At 47.7% G+C, this 16137-nt stretch overlaps 1 protein-coding gene across 1 annotated transcript in view; it reads right to left on the reverse strand.

The window, feature by feature from the left end:
* The window catches only part of CA5B (carbonic anhydrase 5B), a 39498-nt gene extending 27488 nt beyond the window's left edge, over positions 1-12010 (reverse strand). Inside the window, exons 1-2 of the mRNA XM_007538627.3 lie at positions 11894-12010; positions 1542-1732 (exon numbers count right to left, since the gene is read on the reverse strand). Coding sequence (XP_007538689.1) covers positions 1542-1683 — 142 coding nt within the window. The 5' untranslated portion in view covers positions 1684-1732; positions 11894-12010. The remainder of the gene's footprint in view (positions 1-1541; positions 1733-11893) is intronic.
* Between the last annotated feature and the right edge of the window lie 4127 nt (positions 12011-16137).

The raw sequence follows: 16137 nt of genomic DNA on the forward strand, positions 1-16137 counted from the left end.
TCCCCTTGCAGGTGGGGAACCAGGGGCTCAAACCGGGATCTTTACGCCAGTCCCTGCACTTTGCGCCACATGCGCTTAACCCACTGTGCCACCGCCTGACCCCCTTTCGGGAGCTCTTAACTAGGGACTCGGTCCAGCTCAGTTGGTCAAGTCTGCAGATGTAGGGGTTGTCAGTAGGCAGAGGCCAGGGGCACTGGTTATCTCCCAAAATGCATCCTCCTGACCACCCCTGATGACACCAAGTGACACCCCCCACCTCTGCATCATGGTGAGGTGAATGGTAACTTGTATTTCAAGATGCCAAAAGTCTCAGGGTGGGGGTTTGTGTCACCTCCCTTGACCTATTGCGTCTAGCTCAGCACACACCTGGCAGGTTGGCCAGCCAGAATTAATTCTGCCATTTGTAACCAGGAACAGGACAGTCCAGAATGTGAAGCTCCTGAACCGCTTTAATGGGCAACTACTGGAACATTAAGATCCACAGAACTATGTCATGGTCTGTGGATCAATATTAACGAAAAAGATAGTCAGGAACAAGAAAAGAATAAAGACCAACTCCCAAGTTTTGAAACTGTGACATCTCCCTTGTCCTACTTTTTTTTGGGACATCACATTCCTTTGGTAAAACTGGGCAAGAAAAGAACTTTTCATCTCTATGTTAAAAGAGAAACTCACTATTCCCACAGTACTTAAGACATATGATCCCCTCACTCCTGTGAGAATGTCAGACATCAGAAAAAGTAGCAGCAACAAATCTGGAGAGGTTGTGGAGACAAAGGAACCCTCCTGCACTGCTGGTGGGAATGTCAATTGGTCCAACCTCTGTGGAGAGCAGTCTGAAGAACTCTCAGAAGGCTGGAAATGGACCTACCCTATGACCCTGCAATTCCTCTCCTGGGGATATATCCTAAGGAACCCAACACACCCATCTAAAAAGATTGTGTACACATACGTTCTTGGCAGCACAATTTGTAATAGCCAAAACCTGGAAGCATCCCAGGTGTCCAGCAACAGATGAGTGGCTGAGCAAGTTGTGGTCTATATACACAATGGAATACTACTCAGCTATTAAAAATGGTGATTTAACCATTTTCAGCCCATCTTGGATGGAGCTTGAAGAAATCATGTGGAGTGAAATAAGTCAGAAACAGAAGGATGAATATGGGATGATCTCATTCACACGCAGAAGTTGAAAAACAAGATCAGAAGAGAAAACACAAAGAAGAATCTGGACTGGAGTTGGTTTATTGCACCAAAGTAAAAGACTCTGGGGTGGGTGGGGGGGAGTACAGGTCCTGGAACAGAATGACAGAGGATCTAGTGGGGGTTGTATTGTTATGTGGAAAACTGAGAAATGTTCTGCATGTACAAACTATTTGTATTGTATTTACTGTTGAATGTAAAACATTAATCCCCCAATAAAGGAAAGAAAGAAAAGACATATAATCCCACTGTGATATGCCACTGACATCATATCTACAAAAGCTTGACACACTGACTGTCTTGACACAACTCGCTTCCTTGAAGGCACTTATACTCACAGGCTCGGTTCCGGGTTTTGTAAGTGCAGGTGTAGAGGCTGCAGGGCCTTACTGGCATGTACCTCGGAATCTGGAATCTTCTCCACTGGGGTCTGCATGGGCCCACTTGAAGGATGGCTCTTAGGCTATTTATCAATTTCATCTTTAGCTTGAAATCTTGACCAGTAAATAACTTGCAGGAACCTCGTAATCTATAGAGACAGGAGGACAGAGGAGGGACAGCTATAAACAAGAGACTTAAAAGCCAGGGGGCAGCCCCTGAGCAGGTCTCCAGGGCTAGCACCCTGGAAGGGGGTGGAGAGCACCTGAGAGCCACTAGGTCCTCCTTCAACCCCACCCCCTCCCCACCCCTGGCCTGGCAGGGTCTGGATGACTAACCCAGGTGCCTAGCCTTTGCCTTATTGTTGGCAAATATTAGAAGCCCAGAGAAAATGATTCTCTTTACCTATAAGAATGAAAAAAGACTCTTTATATTACAGGGTTTTATTTTTGTTTTTGTCCTCACAAGGACTTCACAAATCTGGCCAACTTTTTTAAAACAAGACAGAGGGAAAGAGAGAAAGAGAGAGAGAGGGAGAGAGGGAGAGAGAGAGAGAGAGAGAGAGGACACAGCACCAGGGGGCTCTTGCATGGTCAGACGGATACCCTCCCAGCTGTTTTTGCTACAGGTTCTGAAAATGCCAAACAAACAAATCCCAAAAAACATCCAATTAACTCCTGGAAATCCAACTGAATTGTCCAACATTGTGTTGTATGTAAGAAGAAACCAGAGACTAAGCCTCTTTCCAAGTCATCTGGGCAAAAGAAACAAAAAGCCAAAAGCAAACCAAAAAAGAAAAGAAAAGAAACCCCCCCCCACAAAATTAGATAAGCAGCTTGCAACTGAATTTCTTAAGAAAAAGCCCAAGAGACATCCTGCCAAGACTATCATGTTTTTTTTTTTCTTTTTTTTTTCTTTTTGAAATCTACATTTAAATATAATCTGTGACTCTGCCAGGTTTGGGTGTAATCCCTGAATGTGGGGGAAACACGGGTTAACCCGGAACTCATCTACACGCTGATGCAGTGGTTCAGTCTGAATATTCATTTGTGAGTCTGATGCCCCTTCTACTAGTCACAACAAAAGTCTCAAGAAGGAGGCTTCCAAGGCATAACATTCGGTCATAATACTTACTTTGAATGCTACCCCCTCTCTCTCCCCACTGATACCAGTCATCTGCTTTTCTTAAAAACCCCTATTTGTGTACCAGAGGAACAAAGGAGGAAAGGAAAAACAAAGCCTCTTTTCTTGGTGCTTCCTTCACTGCTCTCTAGCATTCCCAGTGTTCAGGGTAACACCATCTGCTCAGGACACCATCTGCTCAGGACGCCATCTGAGCAACCATGAGCGTAGTGTGACTGCAGGGCCCGGGGCCCAGGCCTGCTGGTCTCTCAGCCTCACATCCAGCCCATGTTCCTGTCCTGTGGACTTGAGTTCCTCCAAGACCTGAAGCTCCCTCTAGCTTCAGGGGTTGCTAGAGTAGATGCTCTCTCTGCCTTCCCAGAACCACTTTCCCTCCATCTGGGCCTGGTTCATTTCTACCTGTCCTTCTGTAAGCACATCCAACATCACTTTCCAGAAGGTCAGAAGGATGTTAATACTACAGTCTTGGTGACTGTTGAGCTAAATGGTTCATCAGGAATGTGCTGTATGTCTCTGTCTCCCCAGCCTCTAAGCCCCATGGAAGTACGGACAGGAGTCCATCTCAGACATGACTTCTTTTCTTAGGGACATGGTGCCTGGCACCTGATTGCACTCAGTGAGTATTAGTAGGATGACCTGAATAAGCTTCCTTGGAGACACAAAAGACGATGACCCTAATTTCAAAAGCTGAAAACTGTGATGTGACTACCAGTATGTTCGCTGATAGCGCGTGGGATTTCCCTTGTGCCTTGACGCCACCATTGCCCATTTGGAGGGTGACTTACACATCCAAGACACCCTTAAGTGTTTGTCCTTTAAGAGGAGAGCCCAGTACTCTCACCTGTAAGATCAGGAGTACCCCTCCTCCAATCCCGCCTGATCTGAAAGAGGAATCCACCCAAGTAAAAACCTAACCCTAGTCCCACAGGGATGGGAATTCTGCTAGTAGCATTTTCTTCTCAACATTTACTGCCACTTCTTTGTTCAAGGCACTGTGGTGGGGGTTGGATCAGAAAGATAAACAGGGCCATAAAGCGGGATGGAGTTCTGTACGTGCTGTCCAAACTGATGGACCTTGAAACGTTACACTAAGTGACAGAAGTCAGACATAAAAGTCACACATGGTATGAGTTCATTCAGATAAAATCTTTAGAATAGACAGGTCTATGGAGAATGCAGTTTGGTGACTTAATAGGCACTGGAGGGAGACAGCAATGGGGAGTGGCTGGCTAAGGGGGTTTCTTTTGGGGTGATTTATTTTTTAAAAAAATCTACCTTTTTAAGTATTTATTTATTCCCTTTTCTTGCTCTTGTTTTATTGTTGTAGTTATTATTGTTGTTGATCTCGTCGTTGTTGGATAGGACAGAGAGAAATGGAGAGAGGAGGGAAAGACAGAGATGGGGAGAGAAAGATAGACACCTGCAGACCTGCTTCACCGTCTGTGAAGTGACTCCCCTGCAGGTGGGGAGCTGAGGACTTGAACCAGGATCCTTATGCCGGTCCTTGCGCTTTGCACTACCGATGCTTAACCCGCTGCGCTACCGCCCAACTCCCTGGGGTGATGTTTTAAACCTAGACGGAGGTGGTGGTTCCACAATACTGCCAATGTACCAAATACCCCTCAATTGTACACTTTAAAATGGTTGATTTTCTGTCACATGGATTTAACCTCAATAAAAAAATGTTCACGCAGGGGGCTGGGGAGATAGCGCAGACTTTATGCATGGGGTTTGCATGCAAGAGACCCCAGACTCAGTCCTGGGCATCACATATGCCTGAGCTGATTGGTGTTCTGTTTGTTCATTTTCTCTCTCTCTCTCATGAAACTTTTTTTCTACCAGGGTTTTCACTTGGGTTTCACACCTGCATGATTCTATCACTCCCAGCACTGTACTCCCCTCACTTTTTTTTAAATAGAGAACAAATGACAGAGAGGGAGAGAGAAGGAGAGATACCATAGCACCACTCCAGCATTCATGGTGTTCCCATGTGGTAGCTGGGGGCTTGAACTTGGGGCCTTCTGCATGGTAAAATGTGCACCCTACTGGATGCTATCTCCCACTCTCCTGCCGCACGCACTGTGGGAAAGCATACATAGGTACTCCCTCAGAGCCCACATTCCCCTGCCAAGGGAGACTGCTCAGCACTTTGACCCTGACTAGGATACAAAGACACAGAATGAGAAACTGAGAGGACAAGAAACCACACATGTTGCTTGTGACCTGAACCCTGTGTCTTCCCATTATCTTTCCAAGAAGAAAGTAAGATACATGCGAAGCACATTCTGATCCCCAGCGATGCTGAGCAAGGAGGCCAAACGTTCTCCTTCCTCCTCCCCGCTCTTCAGCTGTCTACGAACTAGCTCTTCTCTCCCCTGCTGCTTTCCTTGACCCTTTTAACTGAGCTGAGGAGGAACAGGCCAGAGCCCGGGAAAGGAGAGCAAATGAGTCCTGAGGTGTGTCCAACACAAGCAGGCAGCAGGACCCCTTCCTATAGGGAACAACTCAGGGCTCCAGGCAGAGGCCTTTTAAACTGGCCCCCAGCAAGCCCTGTGGCCATTCAAGTATTGCAAAATGGATCCTGGCAAGCAGCCACTTTCAGCCTGGTGCCATGTACTCGGAGGCTGTCACTGCTTTGCCAGTGGCCACACTGAACTCAGGAGCAGAGAAGCAGGGCCACTGCACTGCAGGGACTGATTCTCAGAGCATGCTCACTGTTGGGCTCATGAAGTCACTGACACTGAAGTTTCTCTGCACAACCCAAAGGTGTCTGGCATTCTCAAACCAAGCTAACATATCCTCTGTTCACACTTAGGTGTGTGGGTTTTAATTTATTTTCTTTCTGTAAGAGTCCATAACATTTATCACATTAGCCATTCGTGTCAAGAAGGAAGAGGATTAAGGGGATGAGCAGCCTGGGAGGTGGCACAGTGGGTAAATAAAGCATCGGACTCTCAAGCTTGACATCTGGAGTTTGACCCTGGCATTGCATGTGCCAGAGTGATGCTCTATTTCTCTCTCTTTCTCCCCAATTAATACATATATAAGTACATAAAAATAATTGAGGGTAAGAAAGTCTAGGAAATAGTGCTCCCCCAACACACACACACACAAAGGGGGAGAGGGTTCCTGGAAAGGAGTAAAGATAAAAAGGCTCATGTTAACCCTTTGTGAATCTTCAATTCAGTAGCATTAAATGCATTCATGAGCCTGGCTTATTCACTAAGCACATTAAACAAATATGGCCACACACCACCACCACCATCCCCACCCACCCCTTATCTAGAAATGATCCAACACCACTAGAGGATGCTTGAACTCAGGGATAGCACAAAAGCCTAGATATACACCAAGTCTTTCCCTATACATACATATCTATGGAAAAGCGAAATTTACAAACCAGTCACACTAAGAAATTAACAACAGCAGTTAATAGCAGGGGCCGGAAGACAGTTCATCTGGTTGGGCCTGGCCTGGCCATGCAGGTGGACCAGGTTTGAACCTGGCATGACATGGAAATGCCAAGCACCAGGGGCTGCTCTGGGGCTACGGTGTCTCTCCCTCTTTTACTCTCTGAAAACAAAGAACAAAAAAAATCAGTCTGAGAGTGGTAACATTACACATGCACAAGTTACCACAAAAATAATGATAAAATAGAAGAGTTAGTTATAACATTACACTGTAGTAAAGGTGATGTGGAGCTGGGAAAATAGCATAATGGTTATACAAAAAGACTTTCATGCCTGAGGTACCAAAGATCCCTAGTTCAGTCCCCAGCACCACCACCAAACAGGAAGGGAAAGAATGTGATCTCTCCCTCTCCCTCTCCCTCTCCCTCTCCCTCTCCCTCTCCCTCTCCCTCTCCCTCTCCCTCTCCCTCTCCCTCTCCCTCTCCCTCTCCCTCTCCCTCTCCCTCTCCCTCTCCCTCTCCCTCTCCCTCTCCCTCTCTCTCTCTCTCTCTCACACACACACACACACACACATTTCTTTTTCTGGCATCTCCTCTCCACTTCCAGAGTCTAGTTCTCTAGTTCAGTCCCCAGCACCACCACCAAACAGGAAGGGAAAGAATGTGATCTCTTCCTCTCCCTCTCCCTCTCCCTCTCCCTCTCCCTCTCCCTCTCCCTCTCCCTCTCCCTCTCCCTCTCCCCCCCCCCTCTCTCTCTCTCTCTCACACACACACACACACACACACATTTTTTTTCTGGCATCTCCACTTCCAGAGTCTAGTTCTCTAGAGCTAAGGAGACCTGGAACCAGCCAAACTTTCTTTTTTTTTTTCTTTTGCCTTCAGGGTTATCATTGGGGCTCTGCCTGCACCATGAATCCACTGCTCTGGAGGCCATTTCTGCCCATTTTTTGTTGCCCTTCTTGTTATTATTATTGTTGTTGTTGGATAGGCTAGAGAGAAATCGAAAGAGGAGGGGAAGACAGAGGGGGGAGAGAAAAGATAGACACCTGCAGACCTGCTTCACTGCTTGCAGGTGGGGAGCTGGGGGCTTGAACCAGGATCCTTGCACCAGTGTGCTTTGTGCCATGTGCGCTTAACTCACTGCACCATCACCCACCCCCTAGCCACACTTTCTTGGTCCTCTTTCTCCACAGAGTCCACCTTGATGGTGGGCTGCAAGGAGTTATCTGGAAGTCCAAACCTTGGCCTGTCTCCTGAGAACACTGTGGATCTGACTGTAGGGGAACCTGACCCAAAAATGGCTTTTTTAATTCTTAGACAAAAAGCAAAAACAAAAACTATGCACATGTGTCACAGTGGAAGGTGAGACAGGGAGCCTAGATTTCCACGAGCTGGGAGCACTTCCAGATGCTATGAGGAAGGATGAGAGTGGACATGGAGCATGGCCAGGAAAGCTAGGGATGAGGGGACGGACTCCTTCAACCATTATCCAGTCCATCACTCTTTCATTCAATAAGACACCCATCAAATTAAACTTGCATTAAAGGTCAGACACTGTTCTAGGCTCGTGAGGGAAATCTGGTTCCTACGCTCAGGGCACTTACATTCTAGCAGGGGTAGACAGATAATGGACGTTAATGGTATGTACCCATCAGTTGTAGAGAAAGTTAAAGTCTGTTTAGTGTTTAGGAGAGTAGGAAAAAAGGAGTCTGAAATGCCCCTGGGAATGAGGGCTGAATTTTAAAATCAGTGGTCCAGGAAAGGCCTTTTGGAAAAGATGAAATCTGAGCACATCATTACAGAAAGTGAAGGAGTCAGTTCTAAGACTACCAGGAGGAAGGGATTTCAGGCAGAGGGAAATAAATGCCTGAGCAAAGACCACGAGCTGGGAATGGCAGAGTCCAGTCAAGCAGGAAGAGGAGAATCGGAGATGAGGCTGAGAATAATGGAAGCTAGATCAAGTAGACTTCTAGGCCACAGTAAAGCTTCTTCCTCTAACTCAGGCTTCTCAACCTTGGTATAGTGACATGCCTGATTGGATAACTCTTTTTGGGGAGGGCTGTCCTGTACATTGTAGAGTGCTATACAGCACCCTCTTATCTTTCTGCACCAGATGCCAGTGGCACCGACCTCCTAAGACAACCAAAGATGTCTCCATACATTGCAAATGTCCTTGGAGAAAGGGGGTCCGGGGGGCCCGATGGTGGCACACCTAGTTGAGTGTACGTGTTACGATGTGCCAGAACCGGGGTTCAAGCCCCTGGTCTCCATCTGCAGGGAGAAAGCTTCACAAGTGTTGAAGCCATACTACAGGTGTCTCTCTCCCTCTCTACCTCCTCCTTCATCCCTCTCAATTTCTGATTGCCTATATCCCATAAATAAATAAAAGATAATAAAAAATAAAAATAAAAGAGAAGGGAAATTTCCTCTGATAGGGAAACACTGCTCTAAGTGAAATTGAGGACACAGGGATTCTTGGAGCAGAAGAAGGGCATTATCGGATTTTTATATAAATATTTAAAAAATCACTCTAGGTATGCTCTTAGCAACTGACTGGGGTAGGAGGCTGGAAAGAAGCCAGGAGACCACACACAATAATCCAGGGACTGGAAATGAAAACACCGTATTTAGGTGGTTGGGAGTTGGGAATATGCTAGAGATAGGAGCCTGTAAAATATGAAAGAAAGAAGTCAAAAATGACTGGAAGATTCTTGGTCTAGGCAACTGGGAAGCTCGAGTTGCCATGAACTGAGATGGGGAGGCTGTGTGGAACATGTCTGGGGTGAGAGAACAGTGGCATGTTAAGTTTGAAGTGAAATTCCAGTCGTCCAAGTAGGAGGCCATGAAGCATTGAACCAGGTGATGGCAGTGGAGGGGGATGCTACTGCATTTTGAAACAACAGCAATAAGACCCCCATAGGTTCTGGCATTCAACTAGAAAAGAGACACCCTGAGACAGAGCAGGGACGGTCAAAGGCAACCAAGGAAGACATGGAAATGGAAGTTCAGGGCAGAGGGGAATATCCAGATAAAGTTAAAAGATTCAATCTAGCTAATGCTAGTCTACAGTTCCCACAACAAAAAACAGGGTTGCTTTTATGCTAAAGTTGAAGGTCGACCCCCTCTATTACAATAACATTTCTCATTTATTGATCAGTGCTTACTTAAAGCTTACCCACTGATCTCACACAACCCAACCTTGGGAAACCATGAATAATGTTTAATCACCAAATGCAACATATAATGATGAATTACTGGTTGACATTGCTGGATTTCCTAGGAATCCATCTTGTGTTACGTAAGTCTCTCCGTAGAGATGACACTGTGGAGTAGCTGGGCCCTAGGAGAGCTAAATTTTCAGTACTTTCACTGTCTCTGCACATCCTTGGATTTTACTAATATATCCATTAGCTGCCATTTTGCAGGCATAGAAATAAGCAGAAAAAAGAGGGGAAGCATCTGAAAGCCTTTAAAGACTCATTAATAAATCATGCCTTTATAAGGTGACAAGAACTTTGAATAGAAGCCTGCCTAAGGCATTTATACTTATGCAAACCAGGCAGCCAAAAAAAAAGTACTCTGACTAAAGGTTACAAATACATTGAAAAAAAAATTCCTTGATTCTTATCCAACTGATCCTTCATTTTCACACCTCCACATCTCCTTGTGCAATTTCCCAAAAATGTAAGCCAGAGTTTCTTTCTTCTTCTTTTTTTCCCTCCCTGGAATAAGCCAGAGTTTCTGTTGCCAGGTCTTGATTGAGAAAGATAATGCCTTCCTCTCACCCACTTTTTTTTTCTTTTTCATTCTTTCTAAATTAATTCTTTCTTTCTCCTCTTTTTTAAAAAAATTAATGATAGAGACAGAAATAGATAAGAAAAGAAAGGGAGAGAGTGAGAGAGACACCTGCAGCACTGTTCCAACATTTGTGAAGCTTCCACACTATGGGTAGGGACCAGGGGTTTGAACCCAGATTCTTGTACATAATAACATGTGCGCTCTACTGGGTGCATCACTGTCTGGCCCTACTTCTCTGAAAGCATCCTGACCTGGGTTTCAAAATGCATTTACTTTTCCCACTATTCAAATTGCTTCCTTGGGGAAACAGTGATTCATAGAACAGTTTTCCCGTGGATACGATCCCTTATCACCCCATGAGAGTTGTCTACCCATGATCCCCACCACCAGCTGAAGTCCTCCTCCACCTTTGTGCACCATGTCCCCGACTCTCTCCCAACTCCCTTTTGCCTCCCTCAAAATATATTTCTAGTAACTGTTTCAGGTGCTGCAACTAACTTCCTGTGCAGCCTGTGTGTGGCCTGTCCTTTCCTCTTTCTATCAGATTTCTAAAGCTTTCAAGCTTATCCAAACTGTCTCTGTTGCACTCCAGCTGGGAGTGGTCACAACCTTTCTGCCTGGCTCCCGGGACAAAACGGGGCAGGTGTGTACAGGCACGGGAGGGTGCCCTGGCTTCACATGGCCTTTCAGTGAATTTCCATCCTGGGACAGGCTTACATGGTATCTGAGTAGTGCAGCAAGGCCCTAGATAGCTGAAGACCCAAAGCCCTACATAGCTGGAAGGCTTTCATTTCACACCAGATCTGAGAAAAGCCACAAATCTGGGCTAGAGAGGGTTTGGGGCTGCTTGCCTTGTTGGAGAAATCTGACTTATATTTTTCCATATTCCAGAAAGCTTTTCTTTTCATTTTTTTTAAAGATAGAGGCAGAGAGAGAGAGAGAGAGAGACCATAGCACTCAAGCTTTATTTAGTGTGCTTGAACCTGGGTGGTGGTACACATGGCAAAGCAGTGCACAAATCAAGGAAGCTATTTAGCCTGCCCACCATCAAGTGTTTTGTTTTGTTTTGTTTTGTTTTTTTGTTTTTCTTCTTGCAAGAGCACTGCTCAGCTCTGACTTATGGTGGTGCTAGGGATTGAACTTGGGACCCAAAGTCTCAGACATGGAAGTCTTTTTTTTTTTTTTTTTGCATAACCACTAAGCTATCTCCCTGGCCCTCCAGCAGGTTTTTTGTAGAAGAGTGGATGGAGGTTCATGACCTACAGTAAAGAAGGCGAAGCAGAAAGCAGTGCGGCTTACGGTGCCTGGGAGAACAAGTCCCGCACTCATATTCAAACTTTCGTGATGAAAATACACAGGAGGGGGGCCCCACATACAGTAGCATGAACGTATTGCCACCGACTCGCCACCTTTAATATTGAGTGGCACCAAGACGCCAGCTTAGTTAGTACTCGATTTTGGGGCGGGGCATGCAACCAAAAGACCAGAAAGAATTGGGGAATGCAGAAGGCTCAGATTTGTTCACGTGACACGCCGTGCTGCGGATTCCCTCGCCTTGGGAGGTGGCTGTGCCTCTGTCCACAGACCCTGGTGGGGGGCGCGGTGTAGAAATACAATGCAGTCCCAGCAGGCACCGCAAACTGTGCCCTGTCCCCCGCCCCCAAACTCTCCTTCCCGTAGGACAGCTGTTTTCCCCGCCAGTGCACATAAACCCCAAAGGATAGGGCGCTGCAGCCATCTGTTGACTTCCCTAGAAGACCAGGGTTGGAATGGGGGAGGACGATGTCCTAAAGGCCTCCTTAAGTCTCCCGTGGCAACCCGGGAACAGCGGTTGGACTCCCGGGACGAACAGCTGTCCGGGCTCCAAGTGTCAGAGCAGGGAGGGGGTTTGAGGGTCCTCCGGGGGTCGGCCAGCCCCCGCTACTGCCTCCATGCCCCACCCGGACCCCTTGTCCTTACCTGAGCGCCTCCGCAGAGCCGGAACCCCGAGGCTGGGTAGAGTCCCCCAACCCGCGCGCCAGGCTCTCTGGACCATACTAGCCACTCACCCTCAGCACGCCCCGCAGCGGGGGCCACACCCCCAGCTCTAGCCCCGCCCCGCGACCCTCCGCCCCGCCCCGGCCACGCCCCCAGGCCTGCCCGCAGGTTTCCCTCAGTTACTCCGCACGCTGTTCCAGCCCCGCCGCTCCTGCCCGCCCCGCCGCGCCCGCCCCGCCCCGCCGCGCCCCGCCCCGCCCCTAGCAGCTGAGCAGCGACCTGGTGCTGGGAGCTCTGCGTCCCGTGGGCGGGCTCCTCTCTTTTCCCCCCCAGACCCCCTCCCAGGTACCACTAGAGAACTGCTCCTGGGCCGGCAACTTGGTACTGGCGACATTTTGTTAGGCCTCATCAGGAACAAAGAAGACTTTGCTTGCTTTTCTCTCCGCAGACCTGAAGCCCTGTTGGGGGGCGGGGGCCTAGGAGGGGGCTTAGTGGGGGAGCCAGAACCGCTGGATGGGCCACGCAGCCGTCACCCTGCAGGCTGGTTTTCAGGGCCAATTTCCCCGAGCTCCTACTAGCCAGTTTCCACGTCCTCTAGAGCAGCACCGGGCACCAACGCCTTCCAGTCCCATAGGGGACCTTAAATGCTGGGCAGGTGGCTGAGGTGAATAGGTGTCCTCTCCTGGGACCCGCTCCTCCTGGGCACCCCAGAAGTCTTGCTGTCTGGAGCAGGTCGGGGGCAGGGGTGGAACCACACTTAGCCCGAATCTCCCGGGAGCCCTCCTTGCCCTTTCAGATTCCCTGCCTAGCCTCACTCTCTCCATTTACAGCTCTGGATTCACAGAAGGGGTTATAATCACCTTTTCCACCTATAGAGAAAGCCTCTGCTTTCGTTTGTTCGCACCCTTTTTGTTGAAATGCTCTTCAAGCCTATCAGACGTGCCTCAAGGAGCTAAGCATAGAGTCTAAAGTTGCCCCAACTTGGTTTTGATGGGACAAGAAATAAGGAGAAAGTGAGAGATGTGCCAAGGTGGCAACGGCTTGGCAAGCACCGCTTTTCTTGATTTGACTAGTGCGTCAAACTTAGCCCACTTACATAGGACTTAGTACCCTTCCTTACACAAGCAACCCCCCTTTTTCCTCCCTTTTGTTGCCCTTGTTGTTTTTCATTATTTTTGTAGTTATTATTGTTGTTGTTGTTGCTGTTGTTATATAGGACAGAGAGAAATGGAGAGAGGAGGGGAAGACAGAGAGGGGGAGAGAAAGATAGACACCTGCAGACCTGCTCCAATGCTTGTGAAGCGACTCCCTGAAGGTGGGGAGCCGGGGTCTCGAACCGGATTCCTTATGCCGGCCCTTGTGCTTTGCGCCACCTGCGCTTAACCCGCTGCGCTACCGCCCGACACACAACAGCCCCCTCCCCACTTCTTAACGGAATGATTTGCTACTTTTGGTGCTAACAGTTTTGTGATTTCAGTTTTCTTCTTTTCCCACAATCCATTTCCACCACTGATGGGAAGACAGTGAGAATGTTCAAAATGTTGCATCCAAGGGAACACAGACAAAAGAACTCTCAACAGAACACTCTCACCCGGACCTTGAGGACATTGCCTCATTTAGAAAATGTTTCAACTGTCAGTCATTTTAGTTTGGAAGTTAGGGGGGAAAAGTTACAGAAATTGGTACAAATACAGTTTATACTGTATTTGAGTTGAAGGTTTGGGATATAGCTCAGTCCGTGGTATAGCATATGCTTTGCAAGTATGAGGGCCTGGGTTTACTCCCTAACACTTTCCCCGAAATACTGAGTTGTCTTTTTTCTTTTTTCTTTTCTTTTCTATTCAGATGGACGGAAGGAGAGACACCACCAGCAATGATCTTCCTTGGTGCCCCGGCAACCCCCATGTGGTGCTGGGGCAGGAACCTGAGTCTTGTGAGCAAGGTAAGGCACCTGCCCTACCCAGTGAGCTATCCCTCGGGACCCTTGAGTCATTTTTTAAAGTTTTATTTATTTATTTATTCCCTTTTGTTGCCCTTGTTACTTTATTGTTGTTTTTATTGATGCCATTGTTGTTGCATAGGACAGAGAAATGGAGAGAGGAGGGGAAGACAGAGAGGGGGAGAGAAAGACAGACACCTGAAGACCTGCTTCACCGCCTGTGAAGCGACCCCCCTGCAGGTGGGGAGCCGGGGGCTCGAACCGGGACCCTTCCGCGGGTCTTTGCGCTTTGAGCCACCTGCGCTTAACCCACTGCGCTAACGCCCAACCCCTTCAGTCGTTTTTATACAGGGAGCTCAATCTCACCTTCCACAAATGATTTTTGAAGCATATTATTAAAACATGGACACTAGTGGATGAAATAAAGAGTTCAGGAAACCAGGGATGGGGAGTTTAAGGAAGGAGATGAGCACAACCTTTAAGATCAGCACTTAAGCATAGGAACCACTGTTTCTAGAACAGTTGTATACGGTGGGCCAGAGATTTGACCTGAAGTGGTGAGTGGCCAGAGAAAAGAGGAGGAGCTGGTAATTATTTAAAGGGTTTCCAAAAAAAAAAAAAAAAAAGAAGAAGAAGAAGAAGCTTCTGTTTTGATTTTTATTTATTTATTCCCTTTTGTTGCCCTTATTGTGTTATTGTTGTAGTTATTTTTGTTGTTGATGTCGTCATTGTTGGATAGGACAGAGAGAAATCGAGAGAGGAGGAGAGACAGAGAGGGGGAGAGAAAGAGAGACACCTGCAGACCTGCTTCACCGCCTGTGAAGCGACTTCCCTGCAGGTGGGGAGCCGGGGGCTTGAACCAGGACCCTTACGCGGGTCCTTGAGCTTTGTGCCACATGCACTTAACCCGCTGCACTACCGCCCGACTCCCCTTCTGTTTTGATTTTTAGAATCTCAGGGTGTTTTACTTATTTATTTATTTTAGTCCTGAGACAAATGTAGTTATCCCATGAAGTTGAGCTAAATGGGAAGTACGCATGGCAGAGTTGAACACAGGTCCCCTTAAAGCAAACTGTTGGTGTAATCACAAAGCACAGTGCATTGAACCAGTTCAATGAACCACCACCACTTTTCTGTTCATCCAAGTACCGAGGATGACTTAGTCCTTAGTTCAGCATTGTGTTTACAGCAGCTTTCCCCTGCAAGGGCTTTAAGTCCTTGAGAGTAGTGGCCGGAATGACTCTGCTGAGTGTGGTGGCCTCTCTGGTCTCAGGGAAAGAACGGGACTAGCAGTGTCTCCTGGGCCGCAGGCTGGGTGAGCAGCGGCTGCAGCAGAAGCCTCCTTAGTCGCTCTGATTGGTGGAAATGGAGGCTCTGTGTACGGGACTTGGCTCCGCGGTTCAAAATGAACAACTCTCACCATGCGGCTTTGAGTAAACACCCAGCAGTCCAGTCCAAGCGCCTTCTCTTTGTGCCACCCATCAGAGCATCTTCCTCTGCTCTTTCCACTGTTTGGATCACACACTGTCGGATGTGCAGGGTTGGCTTCTTCTTTTTTTGTTTTTTTCCCTCATCATTCAGTTGTTAGTTAAAATGGCACCTCATTGGAGCTATCTTTCCTGGCAACCATACCTGAGGTAGTATCCAGAGCCGGGCACAGGGCTTAACTGGAGGTGTGTGGTGATGGGAGTCCACTCAGTGGCTCTGAGGTGTGACGGCAGAGTCTGCGAGTTCACCAAGCCTGTTGTTCCATGAAGGATACTTGAGCAGCAGCCCTGCCCCATCAGCTCTGCCATATTATTCATAACACTGTCCTCATAGTGTCTCTCACATTTTGAAGCCATTTCTTTGTCTCTCGATATATTGGCTTGCTGGTTAGCAGGTTGGTTACTTGAATGTAAATTCTGGAACAGCAGAGACTTCCATGGGTCTACTCACTTTCTGGGGGGTGAGGGAGGGAGGCAGGGATCGAACCCAGAGTCGCATGTGTGTAAGGCATGTGCTTTGCCACTGAGCTCCATCCCTTGAGTGACCAATCTGCTCGAGCTTGTACTCCTATCACTTAACACAGTGCACTTTGTAAATATCGCTGAAGGACTGAGGCTGTTGAAGATTCCTTGACAACCTTTCTCTCTTTAGCGCTTCCCTTAGCAACTGCTCATCTATATAGGGGAATTAAGACCATACACAAGAACAGGCAGTGCCGTCCCAGTGCAAATCTGTAAGAACTGCTAGTGACTGGTCCAAATGGAGACAAGAGGCGCAACAGAAACGGGAAGCTGATATG

This window comes from Erinaceus europaeus, chromosome X (genome assembly GCF_950295315.1).
Source record: "Erinaceus europaeus chromosome X, mEriEur2.1, whole genome shotgun sequence".
In the NCBI taxonomy this organism is placed as follows: domain Eukaryota; kingdom Metazoa; phylum Chordata; class Mammalia; order Eulipotyphla; family Erinaceidae; genus Erinaceus; species Erinaceus europaeus.